The sequence below is a fragment of the Diabrotica virgifera genome, chromosome 9, assembly GCF_917563875.1.
Source record: "Diabrotica virgifera virgifera chromosome 9, PGI_DIABVI_V3a".
Taxonomy (NCBI): Eukaryota; Metazoa; Arthropoda; class Insecta; order Coleoptera; family Chrysomelidae; genus Diabrotica; species Diabrotica virgifera.
The window spans coordinates 213918344-213945467 of NC_065451.1; the positions used below are offsets into that span (position 1 = coordinate 213918344).

General features: G+C 30.5%; 1 protein-coding gene across 1 annotated transcript in view; it reads left to right on the forward strand.

Annotated features, from left to right (window-relative positions):
- The window catches only part of LOC114337360 (E3 ubiquitin-protein ligase MARCHF8), an 88565-nt gene extending 64988 nt beyond the window's left edge, over window positions 1-23577 (forward strand). The window contains exons 4-5 of the mRNA XM_050662323.1: window positions 15064-15253; window positions 23246-23577. Of these exons, the coding sequence (XP_050518280.1) occupies window positions 15064-15253; window positions 23246-23521 (466 nt within the window). The 3' untranslated portion in view covers window positions 23522-23577. The remainder of the gene's footprint in view (window positions 1-15063; window positions 15254-23245) is intronic.
- Window positions 23578-27124: the final 3547 nt, after the last annotated feature.

The following is a 27124-nucleotide window of genomic DNA, read 5'->3' on the forward strand; positions in this document are numbered from 1 at the left end:
GGCGATCTTGATGTAGTCTGGCTCTATGCCATATCAAAATCTCTGACTATGTTCTTGTAAAAAGCTTTTGATGAGGTGTGATATAATGAATATGACTTTAATTATATTTAATTTATTATATGTTGAAGGATAAATACTTATTATTTACATACTGTTACTGTCACTGCCAAATCTTAAAATTTGTCAGATAACTTCAACCTCAAAAAAATGGCTGTTTGTTTGTTTATTTTATTATTTGTCTGTCATAATAAATATAACAATCATACACTGCTCAAAATGATCAAATCTTACTAAGAAACGTATCAGTTTTTTTAGGAACCAGCTGTACCTATTTGAACCTACCAAAATACATAGTATGTAATACTTTTATTTACATAATTTGATTACCATCAAAATTTCGATCAATATTCACCTAATATATTGTTTTCTTACTCTATGTTTTGTTGTATTTTTTCAATTCTAAATCATTTCAATTCAAAATCAAAATACTTTGATTTACATAATTCAAAAATGTCAAAAGTTTAATCCGTTTAGTTAGTCGATCTTCGCACATAATGACACACCTTCTCCGTGGCGAAGCGTTTAATGCGAGTGAACCCCAATACAACGCCAATACCAGCCGCGCTGGTAAGTTGGTTCGAATCCCAATAGAAACTTTTATTTTTTTATACATTTTATGATTGTAAGTATATTTATTATATCATTTTATTTTCAGAAAATACGTATTTAGTTAAAAAAAATTCCGACAATTAATGTTCAAAAATCATTTGTGGCAATTTTAATGTGTTTGTGTGTGTTTTATTCTTTTATTATTTTAATTTTTGGCACTGTTTTAATAAAAATGTTTGAGAAGTAGTAAGTATAAATTAGTTTAATATTTAAATAAAATATAAATAAAAAGTATATTAATTTCGTTTATAATCATATAATAGAAGTATAACTTCTTACGTGCGTACAAAGTACACACACATTCTTTTTTATTACTGTATCTCTTATCATTTTCAAGTTACATGGAAAAAAAGGAAGATTTTTAAGTGAATTTAAAAATGCACTCTATAATTTGATTTTTTTTCTCAAAAACCATTCATTTTAAACCCGTCCAACTTTTTGAACATAGAAATAACACTATAATAAAAGGTATTGTGAAAGGAAAACGAAGCATTTACATTTTGGTGGATGGGGGTTAAAATTACTTCTCATTTTTTCTTAAAATACATTAGTTATCAATTTTGTTTGCAGCATATCTCGCTTAGTTTTAATGTAATGGACCTTTAATTTAGCTCATTTTAAAGGTCTTTTTAAGCACTACATAAGGTATTAGTAGCATTATACACCTAAAATCTACCGTTTCTCGGTTATTTGAAGTTGAATACACCAATTTGAGAATGTACAAAAAAACAAACTATTTTCACCTACCATATCTCGTTTTGTATTATAACTAGAAGATTTATGAAGGCAAGTGTCTCTTTGTTTTTTATAACCTACAAAAATGTTTAATATAGCTTTTTTAGTTAGATGCATAGTTTTTAAGGTATTCGCAAAAAGCCGTTCGAAAATGGCCAATGTTTCAATGAAAATGGCCAATTTTCAACCACGAATATCTCAAAGAGTATTGAGTTTTAAAAAAAAAATTATAGAACAGTTTTTGCTTAGAATTAGGTTCTCTAGCGAATTCCGTGGTAATTTTAAACAAAAATTTTTCCACCCCTAAGAAGGAGTGGGAACCACCCCCAAGATAAAAGCACACATCGGCATAGGGTAGACTTTGAATTAGGAGATAAGTAGAGGCTAGGCCCAAAATTTAATTAAAATCCATGCAGTAGGATAGAATTCGGAGGTAATGTCCTATTCTTGCTCCCATTGACTGGCGTAAAAGTACACACACATTATTTTTTTGAAAGTGCAATAAACTCAGACTTCAGCCAATTTGTTGGTATTTCTCATGGCAATACACCCAAGTCTATGCCATAAAACAAAAAAAAAGTCATGGCAATGCTCAATAAATAGTAGGTACATACGCGTCGCTAATAAACATTACATAGGTTCATGTGACCTTATTTTTAAATAAAAAAAGTCCTGTGTTGTGTTTTTTAATCTATTGTTTATTTTGATTATATTTAAAATGCTATCTTAACCCTAGGAATACAACATCGTTGAAAGCTACTAAGAATCTTATCATTGTTTTATAATAATTATTACACCTCATTTATACTTAAGGGCATTTAACTAAGGTTTTTAATGAGGCTAATATCATATTTTTTCTGTTACAAGAAAATTACTTTATTTTTTCAATTTCAGTAAATACAATAATATGGACTTTGATCCCGTTGTATAAAAACGGAAATTTTGTCACGACAATAATTTCTAATTACTTGTTTGTTTTGAGACAATTAGGAAATGTTTTTATCAACAAATGCGATGAAAATAGGAAAAATGCCGGTAGAATAAAATTCCGATGGTCTGTTTTATCTTTGTGGAAATGTTTATATGGATAAGAAAATAATTCGAGAATAGAAAACGATAACATAGAGGAAGGCTGGGAAAACTCAAAAATAGGATAATTAACGCAGCAAAAGGACCACTTGAAGAAAAAAAGAAACATAGCTTAGAGAGCAAGTGAAGACAAAATGTGCAGAAAAGAAAAAAGCCATTTTACAACACAGAACATAACAGACATACAACCTCTATAAACGAATCACAATTTTTTTTTTGTAAATGTTTTTTTACAATCTGTCCTTAACTGAGAAAAATAGGTAAATTATTTGACAAAAATAAAAAATTTGTCCTGTAGAGGGAGATCCAGTGATCACCCTCTTTACATATTATACTATAATTAAAACAAGTTAAAATAAGTTTAATTATCACAGATTATTCGAATCTTCTTGCTAGGTCCACTACTTTGAATCTCTTCAGGCGTCGTACATCATTATGGTCATCAGTGAGGTTGCTGGCTAACTCGTTTGGATGAGATTCTAGTCTCTTGGTATATTTTTTGTAATATTCTGTTATTACTGTTTTTATGGATGGTACATTGAGGTGTTGCTCTATCACATAGTTTGGCACGTTCCAAGGGGCATTCAGCATTGTTCTAAGAACTTTGTTCCGGAATCTCTGCAGTATTTCTATGTTTGTTTGACTTGCTGTCCCCCAAAGTTTGATACCATAGATCCATCCTTGTTTTTAATTTAGCTTTATATATCAGCAGTTTGTTTTCAAGTGATAGTTGAGCTTTACGACCGATGATCCAGTACATTTCTCGTATTTTATTTCTAGTTGTTTTCTTTTTGTGGAAATGTGCTTTTGCCAAGTTAATCTCCTATCAAAGTGGATTCCTAGGTACTCGACAGTAACGGTTTGTGGGAGTTGTGTTTCATTCAGAGTTACAGATGGGCATGGGCATGTTTGTTTTTTCATGGTAAATGTTACATGGGTGGATTTACTCTCATTCGCCTTTATCTTCCATTTTTTAAGCCATTCTGGGATGTTATTAAGGTCTTTTTGAAGGGTTCTGGATGCTCTGATTGTATCATGGTGAGAGGCTAGTACAGCAAAAGTTGCACACGTTGTTCTGTTACTTGTTGGTAGGTCAGCAGTGTATAGCAAGTACAATATTGGTCCCAAAACACTTCCTTGTGGTACACTGGCTTTTATTGGTCTTAGGCTTGTTTTTCTTTAGTTTAAAGAACATACCAGCATGCCATACCTTGTCGAAGGCCTGACCAATGTCCAGGAATCCAGCAGAACAATATCTTTTATATTCTAGATCGTTTCTGATGTGTTTTACCAGTCTATGTACCTTTTCTGTCGTTCCGTGTTGTGTTCTGAACCTAGATTGGTGATGGGGAATTAGTTTCTTTTCTTCTATAATTGGGGATAATTGTTTAAGGAAAAGTTTTTCTAAGATTTTTGATAGAACAAGTAGCGGGCTTATTGGTCTGTATGAAGGAAACTAATCACAAATGCAAAGAATACTTTAGTCAGACAAATAAAAAGGAAACATTGACAGGGCTTCTCAAAACAGATGGAACATTACTTCTACGGAACACAAAGAAATATGGAGAATGATCAGAGAACAAAGTAAAGAGATGACTGAACCAATAGAAACGAAACACATACAGAAGGAAACATGGACAGGCTAGTTTCGATTACTATTTGCTGAAGGTGACGACAATGAAACACCAACACCTGAAGTGACGACAGACGAAGAAACAAAAATTGAGGAGAGAGAGGTAAAATAGAAAAATTACCAGGATAGGACAGAATACTAAAGCAACTCTTAAAGTCAGAGGATCAGATAAGATCAAACAATTAATTAAGCTAATCCACAAAATAATAAAACGAAACATAATACCACAAGAATGGAGATCAAGCATCTTAATAATGCCCTTCAAAAACCAGCATATTTATGTTTCGTGGAACTTAAGAAGGCATTTGACAGTGTAAAATTAAAGGACGTTATACACTTATTGTACGCAAGAGAGATATTTCTAAAAATAATCTAAAATATCTATCAGAACAACACAATAAAAATAAATCTTTTCGCAAATTGTTTGAAGATAGTTAAAAGTAAGAACAAGGGTAGTATACCAAAGTCGATAAAACGCTTATTCTGAATTTGATTCCTTATTTTAAAAAATATACAGAATGCTGTTATGATTATGTGATCTTTACTATAAAAAATAAGTATTTAAGGCAATCGTTACATAATTCGCAAATATTTTACGGCTATCCCTACTTTTTCTGTTTTTACACGGCAAATTACGTGTAGTAAAATTCTCATTGGTATGGATATGTAAACTTTACTTGACAATGTTACCATTAACTTTAAAGATGGCTTTTGAATGTTCTTGGATAACTGTTACTTGTATAATTAATTGCCTTAATTATTAATTCAGTTAATTAATATGATTATTTCATTCATAGGAGATTCTGACCAATAGAAAGCTACAGAAATAAAAATTTAACTGATTATTTTTTGATGATTTTAACTTCCAATCGTATAGTAAGATATTTGATCAGGTGTTTAATTCTGTCCAATCAGATTAAAATTATACTGATAATTATCTACTGTAGAAAATTACCGATATAATTTTTTTAAGTAGATTGTTTCTGTTTAATGGCAACTAGTTTCCTAGTTTTGACAACTGTCACATTTAAGAAAATATCCATAATATACGTATTAATCTTACGAATATCACACGACAGTAAGAATAAATAAGAAAATAATGCTTCATTTTTACTCAAATTTGTTGTCATTGGGCAAATTACCACGAGAGCCCTGCGGGCTCTCGTGTCTATTGCCAGACAACAAATTTTCGAAAAACTGTCACATTATTTTCAATTTATTCTCACTCTCTTGTGATATTATACCCGATAATTTTTGATAATATCCCGTCGTCAAGTATTTTACGTCAGATGCCCTTCGTTGCTACGAAAAAATACATTCAGTGACATTAATGACTATTAATGTTTTAAAAATTATAAAAGTGATGACTTTCAACCGTCAAATATTTATAACAACTGTTTGTTTAATTGTACTAATTTGTACTTACATAAATAAATTACAATAAAATTTTGGTTTTGAACAGTTTTATTCATGAAATAATCGCAACAAATTGCACTCGATCTCTAAAATTATTATCGAATTTTTGCCCTCGTGACACTTTGACATAATTTCACTCCCCTTCGGGTCGTGAAATTAAAACTGTCAAAGTGTCACTCGGGAAAAATTCGATAATTTTTGAGCTCTTGTGCGATTACTACTGATTATTTCATTCATAGGAGATTCTGACCAATAGAAAGCTACAGAAATCTAAATTAAATCGATAATTTTTGATAATTTCCCGTCGTCAAGTATATTACGTCAGATGCCCTTCGTTGCTACGAAAAAATACATTCAGTGACATTATTGACAATTAATGTTTTAAAAATTATAAAAGTGATGACTTTCAACCGTCAAATTAATATTTATAACACCTTTTTGTTTAATTGTATTAATTTGTACTTACATAAATAAATTACAATAAAATTTTGGTTTTGAACAGTTTTATTCATGAAATAATCGCAACAAATTGCACTCGATCTCTAAAATTAATATAGAATTTTAGAGCTCTTGTGCAATTACTACTGATAATTTTTTCACTACGTATTCAGTGATTGTAATAATAATTTATCTATTGTACAATAAAAACTAATAATCAATCGAGAAAAGAGGAAAAGTGATAAAGTGATTTTTAAATAATATATTGTTACTATGAAACGTTGACAATTTTGAACATCTTTAAAAACAAAATACTTGGATCACTGAATATATCCTGGTGTATTCTCTGCTTTGGATCTTCCATAAATAATAAACAATAAATAACTTTTTATTAAGTTCACGTCTTAAATCAATTATTTATCAAATACACTATCAATACTAATACTTATTATTTAATCAACAACTCAAAATATTCCCGATGCCATGTCAAATATTTAAAATTGTCACTGATTGTCACTGTCTGACTGACAATATGCTGACAATACCTATTCTATTCGACTGAGTGCATTGTAAGACAAAGATAGATTTGGGAAATATTACCACGGACATTGTGTTCATTTTTTTCGAATCCTGAAAAAACCAATAAATATTTTTAAAAAAATTTAAACGCAGAATGAAAGACTAAATTATTATCGAGAGCCGAAAGTCCCTTTACTACTATAACTTGATAACTCGAAATTAGTAGTTCTGAGATAAACGGGTTTAAAGATTTTAAAGATATTTGTGTTGCTACCATGATGTTGGTAAATACGGAATTCACTGTGCAGCTCTAAAATACTGTTCTTTAACTTTTTGGCTACTGATCTATTTAGTAATACGATGCAAATTTGTTTTCCAATATGGAAAATGACATGAAAAAGTATAGTTATCAACTTTTAGCACTACCATAATGTTAACATTTGGTAATGTCGCATGTCGTGCCAAGTTGCATCTAAGTGAATTTTTTAACAAAACTAATATTTTAAGCATTATTTTGGTGAAAATTAGCCCTCCGCCATTGAGGTTGCCAGAATTGCTAACAATTCTCGAATTTTTGCATTATTTCGATTAAGCAATACCTTGATAACTCATCTTGTCAAGTTTAGCACTATTAGGGGCATTTGGGTTTTATCAACTTTCGTCAATCATAAATAAATACGTAACCCGTTTGGAGCCAGTTATCAAGTTTTTACACAATATGGAGGCAAATGAAATACATCTTGTGAACTAGTTATCTCAAAAACGTCAATTTTGGAGTTATCAAGTTATAGTACTAAGGCGACGAAATAAAAAGTTTATTTTGAATGAAATATTTGAAATTAAAAATCACACTAAATTTTCTCTTTTATTTTCACCCCTGTAACTTATTAAAATAAATATTATAGAAGTTCTCAGGGACTTTCGGCCCTCGCTAATAACGTAATCTTCCATTCTGCGTTTAAATTTTTCAAAAATACTTATTAGTTTTCTCAGGATTCGAAAAAAATGAATCACATTTAAATAGCATTAGAGCAGGAACTAAGTACCCATCCCCTTAAGAGCTCATTAACAGCACTGCTAGAGAAACCCTTGATTTGAAAAATACTGGAGCTTTTAGACATTTTCGATAATAAAATTTCCTGATTCTACTGTACCATAAATACCTGCTGGAGTGTAGTAGTTTTCTAAATAAATAAACAAAATAAAATATTACTGATTTTGCGGTGAATTAAAATAAAAACGTAATTGTGCAGGAAAACCTGTTATTCACATCAAATCGTTTTCTGCACGTACACTGTACTAAAATTGTGGTTTTTCCTCCACTAATTTTTGTGCGCATATCTGTTATTTTCCGTATACAATCCAGTTTCCCAAAGGTGATATTTAAACGATTAGGTATTTCCGGATAATCAGTCTCGCTGGTTATTTTCTGGAATGTTCTGAGAATGTCTATTAAAAAAGGAATATTTCTTTCTAAATATGTTTTAAATGTTGCATAAATATACTAATTTAATGTGAACGTTATCACGTACCACTCTTTCTATGACACTGTGACTGTAGAATGGGAAATTTTATTTTAGAAAGTGTCTAAAAGCTCCATAATTTTTTAAATCAAAGGTGTCTATAGTACTGCTGTTAATGAGCTTTTCGATAATAATTTTTTTGTCACTGACTTCTTCTTTTAGTACACTGTGTCACTATCGAACTTTGGCACACATTGGCAATAATAACTTAGTGACAGCTCGAAACAGATGGAGCCAAAGATATACAGATGGATCCAAAGTACAGAATAAAGTAGGATGTGCAATAATCAATATTCAAGGTGGATTTAAAAAATTATTCAAATTGCCTTGTGAATTATCGATATGCACCACTGAAATGATAGCGATACTTTTTGCTTTAAGACACATATTATATAGCAACGAACCCTATATGTCGTTGCATAATATTTACAGACAGTAAGAGTGTCGTTGATAGACTAACTAACGTACATAATAGACTACAGGCCCATATCCAAAAATGGATGGGTCATATATGAACCACCAGGTGACGTATATAGGACGATATAAGAGCATAAAATAATAAGATTCATCACTATGCCGTCACTTGTAAGCAGTCCAACTGGGTGCTGGTGAGAATTCAAAAGTGCAGGTAGAGTGGGTACATTTTGATCATATATTTTTGTACGGCATTTTTACCATCGATAGATCCATGAATAATAATAAGAAAGCGCGCAGTGGCGTAAGAAAATGGTGAGCTACAAAGTTGGTAACTTTTTTTGATTTTCTGACAATTTCCAGGGTAAATTTGGTCATTTGATTCTGTATGGCATCAGTTCCATACTGTTTCAATACAACTTCTAATCCATTATTCCGCAACGCCGTACAAAAATCATGTGACAAGTGGAAAAAATCGAGTGTTGCAATCCCCTCTCTTTCCGTGGTCCGGGGGGTGATTTGAAACAACATCAAATTAATTTATTTTGAAAGTATTTTATGCATAGATAACATTATTTTACATGCCGTACATTTTCGTTGATCCAAAGGTGTGTAGGGAAAAAAAGCTCAAGGAAAAATCCACAGAATAAAATGTAAGAAAAATCCATATAACGAAATGTAAGGTGAAATTTATGACGATATTTTTTTATACGGCATTTAGATAGTTCATTTGTACTTAATAGGATGGGTACGTATTTTCGGCTGCAATGCTATTCAAACGGGGATTCATTTTTTTCGAAGCCTGAGAAAACTAATGAGTATTTTTGAAAAATTTAAACGCAGAATGAAAGATTACGTTATTAGTGAGGGCCGAAAGTCGTTGAGAACTTCTATAATTTTTTTTTAATAAGTTACAGAAATGAAAAACTAAGAGAAAATTTAGTGTGATTTTTAATTTCAAATATATCATTCAAAATAAACTTTTTATTTATTCTAAGGGACTTTCGGCCCTCGGTAATAATTTAGTCTTTCATTCTGCGTTTAAATTTTTTAAAAGTATATATTAGTTTTTTCAGGATTGAAAAAAATTGACACCATGTCCGTGGTAATATTTTCCAAATCTATCTTTGTCTTACAACGCACTCAGTCGAATAGAATATTGTCAGTCAGACATTAACAATCAGTGACAATTTTAAATATTTGACATGGCATCGGGAATATTTTGAGTTGTTGATTAAATAATATTGATATATAGTGTATTTGATAAATAATATTGATTTAAGACGTGAACTTAATAGAAAGTTATTTATTGTGTATTATTTGTGGAAGATCCAAGCAGAAAATACATCAGGATAATATATTCTGTGATCCAAGTATTTTGTTGTTAAAGATGTTCAAAATTGTAAGCGTTCCATAGTAACAATATATTATTAAAAATCTCTTTAACACTTTTCCTCTTTTCTCGATTGAGTATTAGTTTTTGTTGTACATATAAATTATTACAATCACTGAATACATAGTTAGTGAAAAATTTATCACATTTATTAACTGAATTAATAATTTGCAATTATACAAATAACAGTTATCCAAGAACATTCAAAAGCCATCCTTTAAGTTAATGATGACATTTTCAAGTAGTTAATGATGACATTCTAGTAATGTTTACATATCCATACCAGTGTAAATTTTACTACACGTAATTTGCCGTGTAAAGACAGAAAAAGTAGGGATAGCCGTAAAATATTTGCGAATTATGTACCCATGGCCTTAACGCAATAATTTATAAGAAGTTAACGCCGTACTAATTTGAAAGCTCATATTGATAAAAAAGTAATAAAAATATTAAATAAATATAATTTACATATATTATATCGCTTAAGGAGCAACGTTCTATTACGACGTTTAGCATTTGTAGGCATATATCTACACCTGCCTATAATACTGTACTGTGTGCTAAGTAGTCGTTTTCTAGTAGTAATTTTTCTAAAAAATAGTTGTTTTATTTATTCGCATCATTACAATGAAACAAATCAATAATGTTTGAAGTATATATTAAACCAAAAAGTATACAAAACTGATACTGTGATTTACAGTTTCAATTCTTGGATATTATATACCTACACACCTTTTCACTTCAGTTAGACGTCATATGATTTTATCATATTATCAATAATTGTTCTCTTCAAAAATATGTTAATACCGTACAGTATCAAATGACCATAAAGTACTACACCTTTAAGATGGCAGCGTCATTTTCATCAACCTAAAAGATATTATGGTCTGCATTAAAATGTACGGCATCATTTTTTCCTAATTTGTTTATCTTAATACTATTTAAAACAAAGGATAAATGTAGAAAATTGCTATATTTTATTAATCTATGAATATTTAAACTTTTGCAATAATTTAAAAAATTTCTGTTTTTGTATTTCTCTATAATTTTTTTTGGAACAGTTTCTTTTGGACGGCAATACTATATAACAATTTTATTTTACAATATCATGTTAAAAAAAATTGCCAAATGATTTTTTTAGCTTTATAAATCAAGTATACCATGAAATTAACATAATTATTAATATACATTCAAATGAACAATAATTTTTTGACGGCATTATTTTTAATAGTACTTTTGAGTGCTAGATAATGTTTTGGAACCGAAGCCGTACTTTTTCAAATCACCCCCGGGACCACGGAAAGAGAGGGGATTGCAACCCTCGATTTTTCCCCTTGTCGCATGATTTTTGTACCGCGTTGCGGAATAATGGATTAGAAGTTGTATTGAAACAGTATGAAACTGATGCCTTACAGAATGAAATGACCAAATTTACCCTGGAAATTGTCAGAAAATCAAAAAAATTCACCAACTTTGTGGCTCACCATTTTTGTACGGCACTGGGCGCTTTCTTATTATTTTTCATGGATTTATCGATGGTAAAAATGCCGTACAAAAATATATGACCAAAATGTACCCACTTTACGTGCACTTTTGAATTCTCACCAACACCCAGATGGACTGCTTATAAGTGACGGCATAGTGCTGAATCTTATTATTTTATGCTCTTATATCGTCCTATATACGTCACCTGGTGGTTCATATGACCCATCCATTTTTGGACATCGGCCTGTAGTCTATAAGTCCCAACAACTCAATCATATAGAACTGGAAATTATGACTCTTTATAATAAAATTGAAAATTTAGGAAAAAACAGCATTGTATCATGGATAAAGGGACACGCAGGCATTAGGGGTAACGAAATAGTAGACAGGCTAGCCAAATCCGCCCTAGAAATAGGCGAAGAACTTCCCATGAACTTACTACCCATTTCGGATATTGATATTATTAATAGACGACACCAAAAAGAAAATTGGCAAAGGTATTATCGAAACACTAGAACTGGTAGTAATTACAAACAAAAGTGCAGCCTGAAATTCCCATTAAAAGATGGTTTCATTCTGTATCAAATCGCCATTTCATAAGAGTTATAAATAGATTGAGATGTAATCATGCTCTTACCCTCCTTCATATGTACAGTTTGGGTCTCACAGAGTCACCTAACTGTGAGTGTAGAATAGAAGGCGATCTACTACATATTCTCCTCGAATGTTCACATCAATCAGTAAATATAAACAAATTTTATGATAATCTTAATACACATATTAAAAATTCCACTTCCCGTTTATCTGAACAATTTGATATTTTCTGAAGATATTAATATATTACAAACAATTTACGAACATATTAAAACCTGTAAATATAGATTGTAGCAATAAAATTTATCCCGTATTTAAGTAATTTTGTTAAAACAAAGCAGGCATGTTTGTTAAAACAAAACAAACTTGTTTGTTTTGTTGTTATTTTTGAAGTTATACTTCTTTAGACGCGATTGGGAGTAAATTTTTATTATTCTGCGCGCATGCGCACACAGACAGTATGACGTTAGTTGCTAAATCTTTCAAGTTATGTATATATCAGTGCAAAAAAAGGTGTGAAAAGAATATATTAGTGTTTTTAGTAAATATATTTATTATAATTTTTGTGTCTTTGGATTTGTCCTCCTCGGGAGTAAGATAAGGGTATTAAAAACATTTTTATATTTATTATACTTCACTTCGTCTGTTTGTTACCGTGAATTGTCATTATGTCCGAGAAACTATATAAACAGAGAGCTCGTGGAGTTATTGGTATAGCATTCGGCTACAGATCGAGAGGTCTTGGGTTCAAATCCGGACCATTCCCATTCTTTTTTTTTTTGGAAAGTGGTAAATATTAAAATTACTTTAATATTTCAATAAAATAAAAATAAACTGTTTAAAGTATATTTATTTCGTCGAAATCATATAATAGAAGTATAACTTCTTACGTGCGTACAAAGTACACACACATTCTTTTTTTAAACTCTGTAGATTTAAGTAATTATTGTATATTATAATTGAAAAAAGAAAAGAACAAGAAAAAAAAGAGAAAATAAAAAGCAAAAAAAGAGAAAAAAAAAACAAAAAAAAAGCAAAAAAAAAACTAAGAAGATGTAAACCTCCGAGATGTTGAATCGGGTTTATGTCTTAGCGTAGTAAAAAAACAATTAATAAAAAATAATAATAAAAAATAATAAAAAAAAACAAATTAAAGATAAAAAAATACAAAAAAAAAATAAATACATATGTACAAAAAAAAGAATGTGTGTGTACTTTGTACGCACGTAAGAAGTTATACTTCTATTATAATATAATTTCAACGAAATAAATATACCCACTTAACAGTTACAATACAAGAAATTAACAATAATTACCAAAAATGAACCAAAACTTAACAGTGCCAAATATTAAAAAAAAAAGAAAAAAATATGAATCGTCCGGGATTTGAACCCGCAATCTCGCGATTTTTTGATCTCTGGTCCAATGCTCTACCAACAAGGCCATCAGCCGCATGCTACTTACCTTTCAGATATACATAATTATACATCACGGTGACAAGTGAAATATAAAAATAGATGTTTTATTATTTTACGCCCAAGGAAGACAAATCCAAAGACACAAAATTATAATAAAAAACCTTTTAAACCACCTTTTTCAAATTGCGCAAGTTGTATTATTAATATTAATGTTAATAAATGAAATATAAATATTTTGACGTTTCACAATTTGACAATTCACTTTTAACTGCAGTGCCTTAAAAATTTTAAAGCACTAGTGTCTTAAAGTAGCATTTTTAACGCTCCTATGGAGTCCTAAAAATTGCATTTTTAACACGTTTGTAGAAAAATATATTTAAAAACATTAATATATTCTTTCCACACCTTTTCTGGACTGATACATACATAAATTAAAACATTTTGAAGTATAACTTCAAAAATATAATATGAAAACTATTTAAAAAGGCAGTATAACTAGGTATTAGCTAACCTTTGTTGTTTCTCTTCCCACAAATTTTAAAACGCAACAACCATACATAACCAAACCGTCAACCGTCCAAACCACAGCTGCGCTACAGCTGCCATATTGGATAATTTTTGACATGTCATTTGAACATCCAATCAGAACAAAGTTATAATGCGCATGCGCCGGGATCGTAGGTTTTAACATATAAAAATTCACCCTCATATCGCGCGTAAAGAAGTATAACTTCAAAAATATTTACAACCAAAACAGTGTATTATTTAGATAATAATTGTAATATGTTAGTTTGTTAATGTACTTAGAGTTAGAAATACAGAAAAATTCCTCTGATTGAAAAAACAAATTTGTTTGTTTTTAAAATAACAAATGTCTGGCTAATTGGCCATCAAATTCACAAAAAAAAAGTTAACGTCACTACTACGTCCAATGCATAAACAATAATAATGCTATTTATTGTCTGTTGGTAGTTCATATTTCTTGCCTAGGCAGCGCTAGGAGTTATCGTCCCGGACAAACAGCGGTTCTGCTTGATGTGCCATCCTAGGCTTTTATAGTTAAATAACAAAAAACATTAAAATCCTTTATAAAAGGTATATATTTAAAATCCCTAAAAAGGGCTACATCACAGAACTAGTTTTCGATTGGTTAACCAATCATCATCAGTGCTTACGTGATCTAACATGCTAACCACCAAGATATAGTTTTACAAAAATATGTGGGTCAAAGCCCTTTACAAGTAATCCGTCAAGGAAACATCGGTTAAAAATGCTATCTTAAGCACGGATGTTTAAAATATTTATTAATACGCCCCAGGTAACATCTTAGCTATGGTTTTTCTTGTTCACAATAGTATGGGGCGTATTAATAAATATTTTAAACATCCATGCTTAAGATAGCATTTTTAGCCGATGTTTCCTTGACGGATTACTTGTAAAGGGCTTTGACCCACATATTTTTGTAAAACTATATCTTGGTGATTAGCATGTAAACTTCACGTAAGCACTGATGGTGATTGGTAAACCAATCGAAAACTAGTTCTGTGATGTAGCCCTTTTTAGGGATTTTAAATATATACCTTTCATAAAAGATTTTACTGTTTTTTGTATTACATGGTATAGAGCCAACCACAGGAAAACTTTTTCCTTGTGGGTCTTTAAATAACAAACATGTGACCTTTATAACGTTACAAATTCAACGACAAATGATTGATGTGAAATTTCTTTGATTTCCAGTATAATTCTCGTACAAAACGCCCCGGAAAAGCCGGCTGCACCCCCCGCTTCGCCGTATTTTCAGAAGAATCTTAGCCACCACGTTCCTACGCAAGTAGTCACCGTTGCGGAATATAATCAGCCATCCTCAATCACGAATTCCAACTCACAGAACGAGATGCAGATGTGCTACGTGTTCGAAAACGAAAAGGTAAGTGTTATGTAGGTACTATTTCTATCTCTTGCCTTTTAAGGAAGGAAATTGTTTGAAATGTTTGATCTTCAAGAATACTCTCTGAAAATTTCAGATTGATCAGAGCAAAATTATGGGATGTAGAGCATGATGAATATCTCTACCTTCGACTCGTTTTGTAACAGCTTTGCGCCAGCGAGCTTGAGCGTAGTGAGAAACGTTCAGCAGATGTTCCCCTTCTCTTTCGTAAATTACTCCGCGATTCAAAAACATATTCCGGTGTGCATCACTTTACGATTTGACAGACAAACAAGAAATTGAAAATAAAAGTTGTCAAAACTTTAACGCGTTTTCCTCAAAACTGATTTTTCTCAAAGGCTGTGGACATTGCAACTCAAAAATTACTTGACCGATTCACCTGAAATTTTGCATAGATATTCTTTAGACATTCCTTGAGGTAACGCCGTCGAGATATTTTTTGTTGTATGCTTATTTTTTGTTTAACAATAATAAAAATATATTGATTTTCACCCTTTTTTACAAAAAAAAATCGTCTTTTTGACTTCTGTGTAATACTAAAAACTGAAAAATTGGTAAAAAATAAAAATCTCAACAGCAGATGAGGGAATTTTACAATTTATAATTCACGTCCCATCTGCTCAGCGCGGTAAAGTTCCAACGAGAGGTACTAAGGGAACCATTCTCGTTGGAATTTTACCGCGCTGAGCAGATGGGACATGAATTATAAATTTTAAAATTCCCTCATCTTCTTTAGTCTCAGCATCCGTTATGGCTTGCAAATTTGAGAAGTCTCGGAGGTGTAACCAGAAAAGGTTCCCATTGTTTTCAATCTGGTGGCATGTAGAGTAATATTTTTAATGTTATTTTATGTGCTATTAGATTGAAAACTTAGTCTTGTGCTAGCAGTTGCCGCTAGGGCATTCCTGTCATTTCGTTCGTTGCAATGCGTAACTGCACGCCGGGGTCTCTCCTGGTTGCATATTTACAGATTAGCCTTTGAAATACACAATTACGCTACAAACCCTCATTGATTTAGGCACCTATTAAATTATAAGACATTTATTAAATTATGGTGCCTAAGTTTTTATTGGAATTAATATTATTGTAAGTATTGTATATTTCAATTTAATTAGCTAAATAAACAACATTATTAGAAATAACCGAAACAGGTCGATTTTTGATTGTAATTTATGATTTTTTGGCATATATATCATACTAGTGACGTCATCCGTCTGGACGTGATGACGTAATAGATGATTTTTTCGATAAGAATAGGGGTAGAGTGATAGCTCATTTGAAAGACAATTCAATTTTCTAATTCAGTAATATAAACATTAACATAATTATTTATACAGGGTGTCCAAAAACAATTTTTTAATTGAAATAATTGACACAAAAAGAAGACTTTGCGTAGTTTATTTAATTGAAAATACATTTTACTGCTGTTAAAAAACAGAAATAAAATGTTTATTTGAAATATAAACATTACTGTTTGCTTAAATTCAATGTTTAAGCTGCCACCCAGCTGCCTCTTGACGGTTTGAACATTTAATTTAAGGGAAAAGCAATGTTTGATTCTTCATGTTTATGTGGTGAACTGGGAGACTTAACTCATATTATACTCGGGTGTTCATTAAATAGTGCAAGCAATGATAAATTCTATAATGAAATAATTAATAACAACATTTTTTTACCCATAAATTTAAATTGTATAATTTTCAATACGAATAATAATATATTGTATTCCTTATATCATCACACCAAGAGGTGCAAAATAAAATTGTAAATTACTAACCACATCTTTGTTAGCAATTCTGCAACTAATTGTATTTTGTACGTGTGCACCGAAAAAATATAAAAAAAAAATAAAAAAAATATACAGTATGTCCCTGTAAGTTGTATCCATAGAAAAACTTTTTTATTATTAATTTTACGAAAAAAAGTTATTCTTTATAAAAAGCTCTGCATGGTCCAAAACCTAAGATTTAACCATCAAATATCAAATTTTTTGAACATTATACGAGGTATGTCAAAAAGTTTGAATTTCACTCAAGAGTAAAGTAGCTTTATTTTTCACAATATTGAAAATTGCTATTATGAAAAGTTGTTTGGAATTAAAAACTGTATTCTAGCATGCAATTACATCCGTCTAATTGAAATTTTTTTCTTTTGAAAAATTATGGATAACTAACATTATTTTCAGTTATTTTAATTCAGATAACTCTTTTATTATTAATTTTACGAAAAAAAGTGCTTCTTAATAAAAAATTCTGCATGGTCTAAAATCTAAAATACAACCATGTTATGTCAAATTTTATCAATTTTATACGAGGTTTAAAAATGAAATAAACAATTTATTTTAGAGAAAACTAAGAAAGATAACAAAAATGTAATACAAAAACCGAAAATTACCAGCTGAAAAAATGTATATACAGAGTGATCAAAACTGTTTTCTGTAAAACTTACCTAAAATACATTTAATAATAAGCTTCAACAATAATAAATGTTCAACAAAAAAATTTTTTTTTTAACTCATACAGTATGTCTGCGTAACTTGGAACCTATTGATAACTTTTTTAATATCAGTTTTATGAAAAAAAGTTATTTTTTATAAAATACTCTGCATCATGTATAACATAAGATGCAACCATCAAATTTTGTTAATTTTGTACGAGGTATGTCAAAAAATATTAATTTAACTCAAGAGTAAAGTACCTTTATATTTCACAATATCGAAAATTTTTATAAAGAAAAGTTGTTTGGAATTAAAAACTATGTTCCAATATGTAATTATATCTTTCTAATCGAAAATTTGTTTTTTTTTTAAATATTTTTTCTAATACATTTTAATTTTTAATATTATTGTGAAAATTATTTGTTTATCTTTTTTTTAAGAATGAAATTCCATATTTGTTTGATTGGATTCTACTTGTTTTTCATTTAAATATCCGCCATTTTGGATCCGCCATTTTGAAATTTAAATTTTTAATCTTTAATTCAGATTCAACAACCTGTTAAAAATAAAGACAATAAATGTTTTAGAAGAATGTTCTTTTTTATGTTCTTTTTAGAAAATCCGCATTTTGGATCCGCCATTTTATACTTTATAATGTTAACATTTAAGTTAGGTTTATCAAAGCACTCAGAAATAAATACATTTTGTAAAGAAATTATGATTTTACAACTATTTTTTAAGTTATCCGCCATTTTGGATCTGCCATTTTATAATTTAAATTATCAAAATTTGATTTAGGTTCAACAACCTCTTAAAAATGTCCACATATATGCAAACAAACACGTTTAATAAAAAAGATTCGGATTTTACAACTACTTTTTAAGGATTTTTAGAAAAGATCCGCCATTTTGAATCCGCCATTTTGAATTTGCAAATTGTAATGTCAGATTCGGTTCAGCATAATAAAAACTAAAATAAAAACATTTTTATCAAAATAAAATGTTGAATTCACCCATATTCTTAACATTATTTATACAAAAAAAATTGTTATTGTTTAAACAATTAATAAACAATTAGCGGCGAAATTTGTGAGTAGAACTTTTTACTTTAACATATTTATAAACTAACAAAAAAAGTTTAAAAAAAATATAGCCTTGTTTGATTTTTTCCGAAACATTGTATCTTTTCGTTCTAATTGCACTCCCCTATCTGCCAAAGACATTTTTCAGAAAAGAAAAGACATTTTTACTTCTGTTTTTCAAGCAATAAATTGAAATGTAAATATACAATACTTACAATAATGTTAATTGCAATAAAAACTTGGACACCAAAATTTAATAGATGTCTTTTAATTTAATAGCTGCCGAAATCAATGAGGGTTTGTAGCGTAATAGTGTATATCAAATGCTAACCGATTTCAGCACTCTGGGGCCGTAGTATACGAGCATTTGTAAAAATATGCCTCCTGGTTGGGTCAGAGAGAGCAGCATATGTGCCTCCTGATGAGAGACTAATAAGTTTCGAAACCGGTAGAGGTGCTTGCTGCACTCTCTGATTGAACTAGAATAGGATGCGTCTGCAGTTTCGTGTTGCAACGAAATTGAAAATGGTTATTTATTTTTGAAAAATAATAACGTTTAAAAATGTATAAAGTTTTTAGATAGGCATTATTTTTATTATTAACAATTGTCCATCATTGAAGAAACCTGGGAAAGCTTGGCCGAAGATGAAAATTAATCATTTTTTAGCTGATGAATAATAATTATGCTTTTAGCTGGTTCCATAAAATATTTTCGTTGACCTGGCAACGTTGCCCTAGAAATTAGAATGACAGATGTGACAAGATCAACTTACACAACTTGAAAAACGCGATTTTCGGTTATAAGAGTTGTATTGTCCTTTTCAGTTTTCATAGGCATTTTTCAGTGTGTCACAAATGATAGAAAAAAAGGTAAGTCCGTGATAATACACATCTATAACATTTATTCTAACATGACATTTTAGTTAAATTTGACAGTTGTCACATTTTATTTACAATTTGGCATAAAAACAAATCAATTGTGTTTATTGCATTTATAAAATTTTATTTTCTTTGATTTGTATAGTCTTATTAATTGTACAGAGTATATTCGTAGATAATATATATTATATAGGGTGGTTCATCTTATTCGCCTCGGTCTCTGTACGGAAAACCACTTGATATTTAAAAAAAAATTTCTTCACAGAAATATACAGGGCCTTTAATACTACAACCTAAAAATAATGTGAATTATACAGGGTGTTCCAAAAAAGAGTGGTATATCAAAGTTATATTTTTGAAGTTATACTTCTTTACCGGCGATAGAGGGTGAATTTTTATATGTTAAAACCTATCAGCCCGGCGCATGCGCATTATAACTTTGTTCTGATTGGATGTTCAAATGACGTGTCAAAAATTATCCGATATGGCAGCTGTAGGACAGCTGTGGTTTGGAGGTAAAGGTAAAGGTAAACAAATGTATAATATATTAGTTTTATTGTTGTGAGGACAGAAACAAAAAAGTTTATAATATTGTAGTGACTTTTAAATAGTTTTTAAAAGCAACAGGTACGTAATAATTGTTAATGTATCATGAGTATAAAGCTACCTATTCGATCTGCCAAAATACATAGTATGTAATACTTTTATTTATATAATTTGATTACCATCAAAATTTCTATCAATATTCACCTAATATATTGTTTTCTTACTCTATGTTTTATTGTATTTTTTTCAATTCTAAATAATTTCAATTCAAAATTAAAATAATTTGATCAATTTTCAAAATATCAAAATATCACAAGTTTAATCCGTTTAGTTAGTCGATCTTCGTAAATAATGACACATAGTGTCCGTGGCTAAGCGTTGAAGGCGAAAGAATACCAATACCAACCGCGCTTATCAGCGCTGGTTCGAGTCCCAATAGAAACTTTCTTTTTTGTTTTTTTTAATACATTTTATGATTGTAAGTATATTTATTATATAATTGTATTTTCAGAAAATACGTATTTAGTTAAAAAAATTTTCGACAATTAATGTTCAGACATCATTTGTGGCTTGTTTAATGTGTTTGTGTGTTTTATTCTTTTATTATTTTAATTTTTGGCACTGTTCTAATAAAAATGTTTGAGAAATAGTAAGTATAAATTAGTTTAATATTTAAACAAAATATAAATAAAAAGTATATTAATTTCGTTTAAATCATATAATAGAAGTATAACTTCTTACGTGCGTACAAAGTACGCACACATTCTTTTTTTCTTATGGAATGCCCTATATCTGATGACATTTTTGAATTGACCTTAAAAAATAAGCTATACTTTCATAAGGGTTCCCTATACCTAAATACAGGGTGTTTTGATTTATTTCGATTTTTATAAAAATGTAAGGTTTTAGAAAAAATAAATATCTACGAATCTAAGAAGCAGTAACAAATTCTTTCTTGGATCTTAATAATAGACTATTTAGCATACTTAAAGAGATGCTTATTGCAACAAAATTTCTTACAGGGTGGTTAAAATATGAGATTGTTCTATTAACAAATTCAAGCTGTAATAACTTACTTATTTTAAATGGAACACCCTGTATCTTACTAGTCTATCGCGTAGAAAATTTGCTTAGCTTTCAATTTGTATTAGGGTTTCCTATACCTATCTTTTTACAGGGTGGTCAAAATATTAGATTGTTCTATTAACAAATTCAAACTGTAATAACTTACTTATTTTAAATGGAACACCCTGTAGCTTACTAGTCTATCGAGTAGAAAATTTACTTAGCTTTAAATTCTTATTAGGGTTTCCTATACCTATCTCCCTTAATTTTTTAAATATTTAACGATTACCTAATTTGTAAGCTTTAAAAATTAGAATTACATAAGTACCTATGTCGTGTTTATGTACAACACATCACCAACACCGGCAATATACTTAGACAAGATACTCTCATTAATAATAAAATTTTCATTGTTATCATGCACTCACACAGAGTGTTGTATTATTTTAGTTGATTTTGGCCTACATGTGAAATTGAATAATATGTTTATTTTAAACTGCATACCCTATATTAGATGCCGTATTCTGGAAGATATTTAAATTATATTTCATTCCGTATAAGTATTTTCCATATCTTAACCCAACGGTTATTAAGTAAATTTAAGAACGCCACTTTTTGTTTGAATCTTTAAATCGCAATTACAAACAATTAAATGCAATGGCTACTTTGACGAAAACGAGCCTATTGTACAAAAATATGTAAAAATGGGTATATACAGAATAACATGGGAATTTATATTTACAGAATAACATGTGTATTGAGAATGTTAACATGGAATTGAAGAGATTTTAAATATCTTCCATTATAAAGAATATAATATCGAGTATGTCATTTAAAATAAGAACACTCTGTGTGATTAAATGATAAAAATGTGAATTTTATTAATGAAACTATCTTGACTAAGATATTTAAGTATATTGCCGGTGTTGATGATGTGTTGTACATAACCACGACATAGGTACTTAATTCTAATTTTTAAAGCTTACAAATTAGAAAATCTTTAAATATTTAACAAATGAAGCTAGATAGGTATAGGAAACCCTAATAAGAATTGAAAGCTAAGTAAATTTTCTACTCGATAGACTAGTAAGATACAGGGTGTTCCATTTAAAATAAGTAAGTTATTACAGCTTGAATTTGTTAATAGAACAATCTAATATTTTGACCACCCTGTAAAAAGATAGGTATAGGAAACCCTAATACAAATTGAAAGCTAAGTAAATTTTCTACGCGATAGACTAGTAAGATACAGGGTGTTCCATTTAAAATAAGTAAGTTATTACAGCTTGAATTTGTTAATAGAACAATCTCATATTTTAACCACCCTGTAAAAAATTTTGTTGCAATAAGCATCTGTTTAAGTATGCTAAATAGTCTATTATTAAGATCCAAGAAAGAATTTGTTACTGCTTCTTAGATTCGTAGATATTTATTTTTTTCTAAAACCTTACATTTTTATAAAAATCGAAATAAATCAAAACACCCTGTATTTAGGTATAGGGAACCCTTATGAAAGTGTAGCTTATTTTTTAGGGTCAATTCAATAATGTCATCAGATATAGGGCATTCCATAAGAAAAAATATAACTTTGATATACCACTCTTTTTTGGAACACCCTGTATAATTTACATTATTTTAGGTTGTAGTATTAAAGACCCTGTATATTTCTGTGAAGAAATTTTTTTAAAATATCAAGTGGTTTTCCGTACAGAGACCGAGGCGAATAAGATGAATCACCCTGTATAATTCGTAAATAATTTTTTTTTCGATTATAGCGCCATCTATTGACAACTAGAATAAATGTTATAAATGTCTGTAATCACGGACATGCCTTTTTCTGTCACATACAATTTAATGCGTTAGAAAGAAATCGAAAAACTGTGACGCACTGAAAGATGCCTATGAGAAAAAGATTACCAGCTTTTTTGACGCGAAGTGTACCTAACAAATTACTCATTTTTAGGTAAAATGTTGCAGTCGAAATAGCGCGTCGTCCATCCAAAAAGCCGACGTCCACGTCGAAGATCTGTGTGAGACGCCTCGAAACGAAGAAAGCTCAAACAACTCACCTGACTTATCTAGGAGTAACATACTAGCGTTAGACATTGAGTGCCCTTCTAGTAGCAAGAAGAAATATTCTTTACAGAATTCTTTAAAGACTGATATAGTTAAGAATAGGAGCTGTGTTTTCAAATCTTTGCCTAATTTGAGTACCAGTAGTGAAAATTTACTGTTGTAAATAATTATATATTTTAATATTGTAAAGTGATATACAATAAATTATTTATTATCTAATCGTATTTTCGATTGTTAGTCCAGGCGGTGAGTGAAAAAACGTGTTATAATTCAGGAATTTTTTAAACCTATCAGGCGTTGTTAAGGACGATCATCATCATTCTCTTTGCCTTATCCCTATGCGAGGTCGGCTTCCCTAATTGCATTTCTCCTCACAATTCCATCTTGGATCATTGCAATTGTTCAATTTTCACATGTCAAATATATTATATTTTTTACTGTGTTTAATCTCTTATTAACCCTGGAAACTCACACTTGGGTGTGATATACCCATCGCGACACTTAACTGCATGTAGCTTGCGCAGCTGCATTTTAATGGTAATGCTGCTTTATGTAAATTCAGTCTCTAGTCTGCCAAGGACGGTGCGTAGTTGCGGTCTCATTTGAGCAATATTTCCAATCACGAGAATTTATTGAATACATGCTAGGGTATGTAGCACCCATGTGTAAGGTTTGCGATCAAGTGTGCGTTCAAGTTAATGACCTAACAACACAACATCCCACAAATTTAGTAAAGCAAACTAGGTGTTATTTCTGCAAAGGCAAAGATGGAAAAGCAAAGCGAGCATGCTCTGCTTGCTATAAAACATAATGCATGGAGCATAGAGCCACACTGTCATGAATGTAGTCACTAAAATGAGTGAAACTGAAATACCTGCCTAAGAATGAATATGAGTTCTATAATCAAAAGGTGTTATATTTTAGTTAGAAAGACCATTTTGTTGTTAAATTAAATTAAAATATTTTGAATTATGTTTCCGGTTTTTTAGAGAATGTTTTTTAATTATTTTTAGGTATTTTTAATATTTTTTTCTTTGTGTTACTACAATTAAGAGAGAGAAAATAAAATTATTGATTTAATTATTCTTATGTATTCAATAGTGATTAGAGAGTCTCTGGAAATCATAAAATATTTACTTTTTTTAATTCTTCACAAAAAATCATTGGTTATCTGACACCCATGTGTGAGGTTTATTTAAAAAAAAATAGATGTGATCTTCCAGGGTTAAAACCCTTAACTTTAAATAAATCTCAAGCCAGCCCTGTTCAATAGTACCATTTCATTCCTATTTCTTACCCTCTTTCCTCACCCTTACAGACAGACAATATTTGGACAATTTGGGATTCCCTCTCTTCTCGTACACCCGCCAGAGGGTGAACCACTCTTTCTCATCAGCCGTTCGACGGTCAACAAGCACCACTCACACGTGAGGGTGCAATCTCTTCGCCACGATCTTTCGACGTATAAAGTCGGTACCGCTCATCTCTTGTTGCCGGTCCAGCCTTTCTTTTGGGCTGTTTCGTTTCGAACAATAGCAATACGTGCACGAACAGTAATTCGGGAGTGACGCCATACACGATTTCGCAACAGTCAAAACGCGAGGCACGTGGTACGGAAACAGTCATCTCGTATGTGACCGGCTTCAGTCTTCCGGACAAGATTTCACAACATGGTAAGACTTTATGATACATATGAATATTGTCTGTATAAAACCTTTAAACCTTTATATCCCCTAACTACAGTCCACACCCTCTGAAAGTATATTCATACTCTCACATATGTACATATTTCGTACAGCAATATTAATCCCCTTTACCAACACATGTCCTGCCTAATCGTCTCCCCCCCCCCCAGGTCTTCTTTGGTCTTCCTCTCCTACTCCTTCCAGGGATCTGCACTTCAGCTATTCTTCGTATTGGGTGATTAACGTCTCGACGTTGAACATGACCAAACCATCTTAACCTATGCTCTCGTCATTTTGGCATCAATTGGTGCCACACCTAGATGTCCCCTAATATACTCATTTTTAATTTTATCCTTTTTTGTCACTCCACTCATCCATCTAAGCATTCTCATTTCCGCCACATGCATTCGTTGTTCCTCTTTCTTTTTCACTGCCCAACATTCAGTTCCGTACATCATAGCCGGTCTTATGGCTGTTTTATGGAATTTTCCCTTCAGCTTCATTGGATTTTTTCTGTCACACAACACACCACTCGATTCCTTCCACTTCATCCATCCAGCCCAAATTCTACTGCATGCATCTCCATCTATTTCTCCATTACTCTGTAATACCGATCCTAGGTAGGTATTTAAAACTATTGCCTTTCACAATCATTTCACAATCCAAAGGTACCATTTTATTTGTAGTAACTCAAAAGGGACATACCGAACTTATGGAGGCGATTGAGCGAATAACAGTACATGTACATTGAAAAAATTTTAGAAGATCATGTTCTGCCATTTTCCAGCCGTATTTGATGACAGATTCGTGTTAATGAACACACAAAATGAACATGTTAATAGGGACACATGTCCTCATGGCACTAAAATAGTGAATACTTACCTTGAAGAGATTCAATTTAAAACATTATATTGACCGATTGGCCAATATAATGGAATGGACCATTTTGGAAAAAAATCCCGGAACAGGTCAATTTTTATTTTTAAACTACGACTTTTTGGCATATATATACTAGTGACTTCACCCATCTGGGCGTGATGACGTCATCGATTATTGTTTAAATGAGAATAGGGGTCGTGTGATAGCTCATTTGAAAGGTAATTCAATTTTCCATTCAGTAGTATAAACATTAACATAATTATTTATACAGGGCGTCCAAAAAACATTTTTTTGAATTAATTTTATTGACATAAAAAGAAGAATGTATGTAATTTATTTAATTCAAAATACATTTTACTGCTCTCAGAAAACAGAAAAAAATGTTTATTTGAAAAATAATCATCGCTTTTCGGTTAAATTAAATATTCAAACTGTCAAGAGGCAGGTGGGCGGCTGCATTAATATTGAATTTAAGCAAAAAAAATGTATTTGTTAAATAAACATTTTTTTCTGTTTTCTGAGAGCAGTAAAATGTATTTTGAATTAAGTAAATTACATATTCTTCTTTTTATGTTAATAAATTTAATTCAAAAAATTTTTTTGGACACCCTGTATAAATAATTATGTTAACGTTTATACTACTGAATAGAGAATTTAATTACCTTTCAAATGAGCTATCACACGACCCCTATTCTCATTTAAAAAAATCATCAATGACATCATCACGCCCAGATGGGTGACGGTACTAGTATGATATATATGCCAAAAAGTCGTAATTTAAAAATAAAAATTGGCATGTTTCGGGATTTTTTCCAAAATCGTCCATTCTCGAGAAAATGAATTTATTCCAACCTTTACGTGCTCACTGTATAGCCCATATTAGTATATATATGACACTTTAAAACGTCGAATTTGGAAAAGATATCCTATTCCTAAGACAATTCGATATTTTTGTCCATGAGTGTAATATTTTCTCTTATTTTCTCTTTCCAAGTTGCAATCTTAAAGTAATCAAAAAGATTTTGTATATATTTACACAAATAAACTGTTTTAAAAATCATTTGTTTTGTTTTCCATTACAATTAAAACTTCTCAAAAGAAAAGAAAGTACAAAATGACAAGATTCGATCAAAAACGCCTAAATTTAAACAATACTTTATACGTTGGATGCTCATATATTAAGAAAACCAAAGATATCTCGA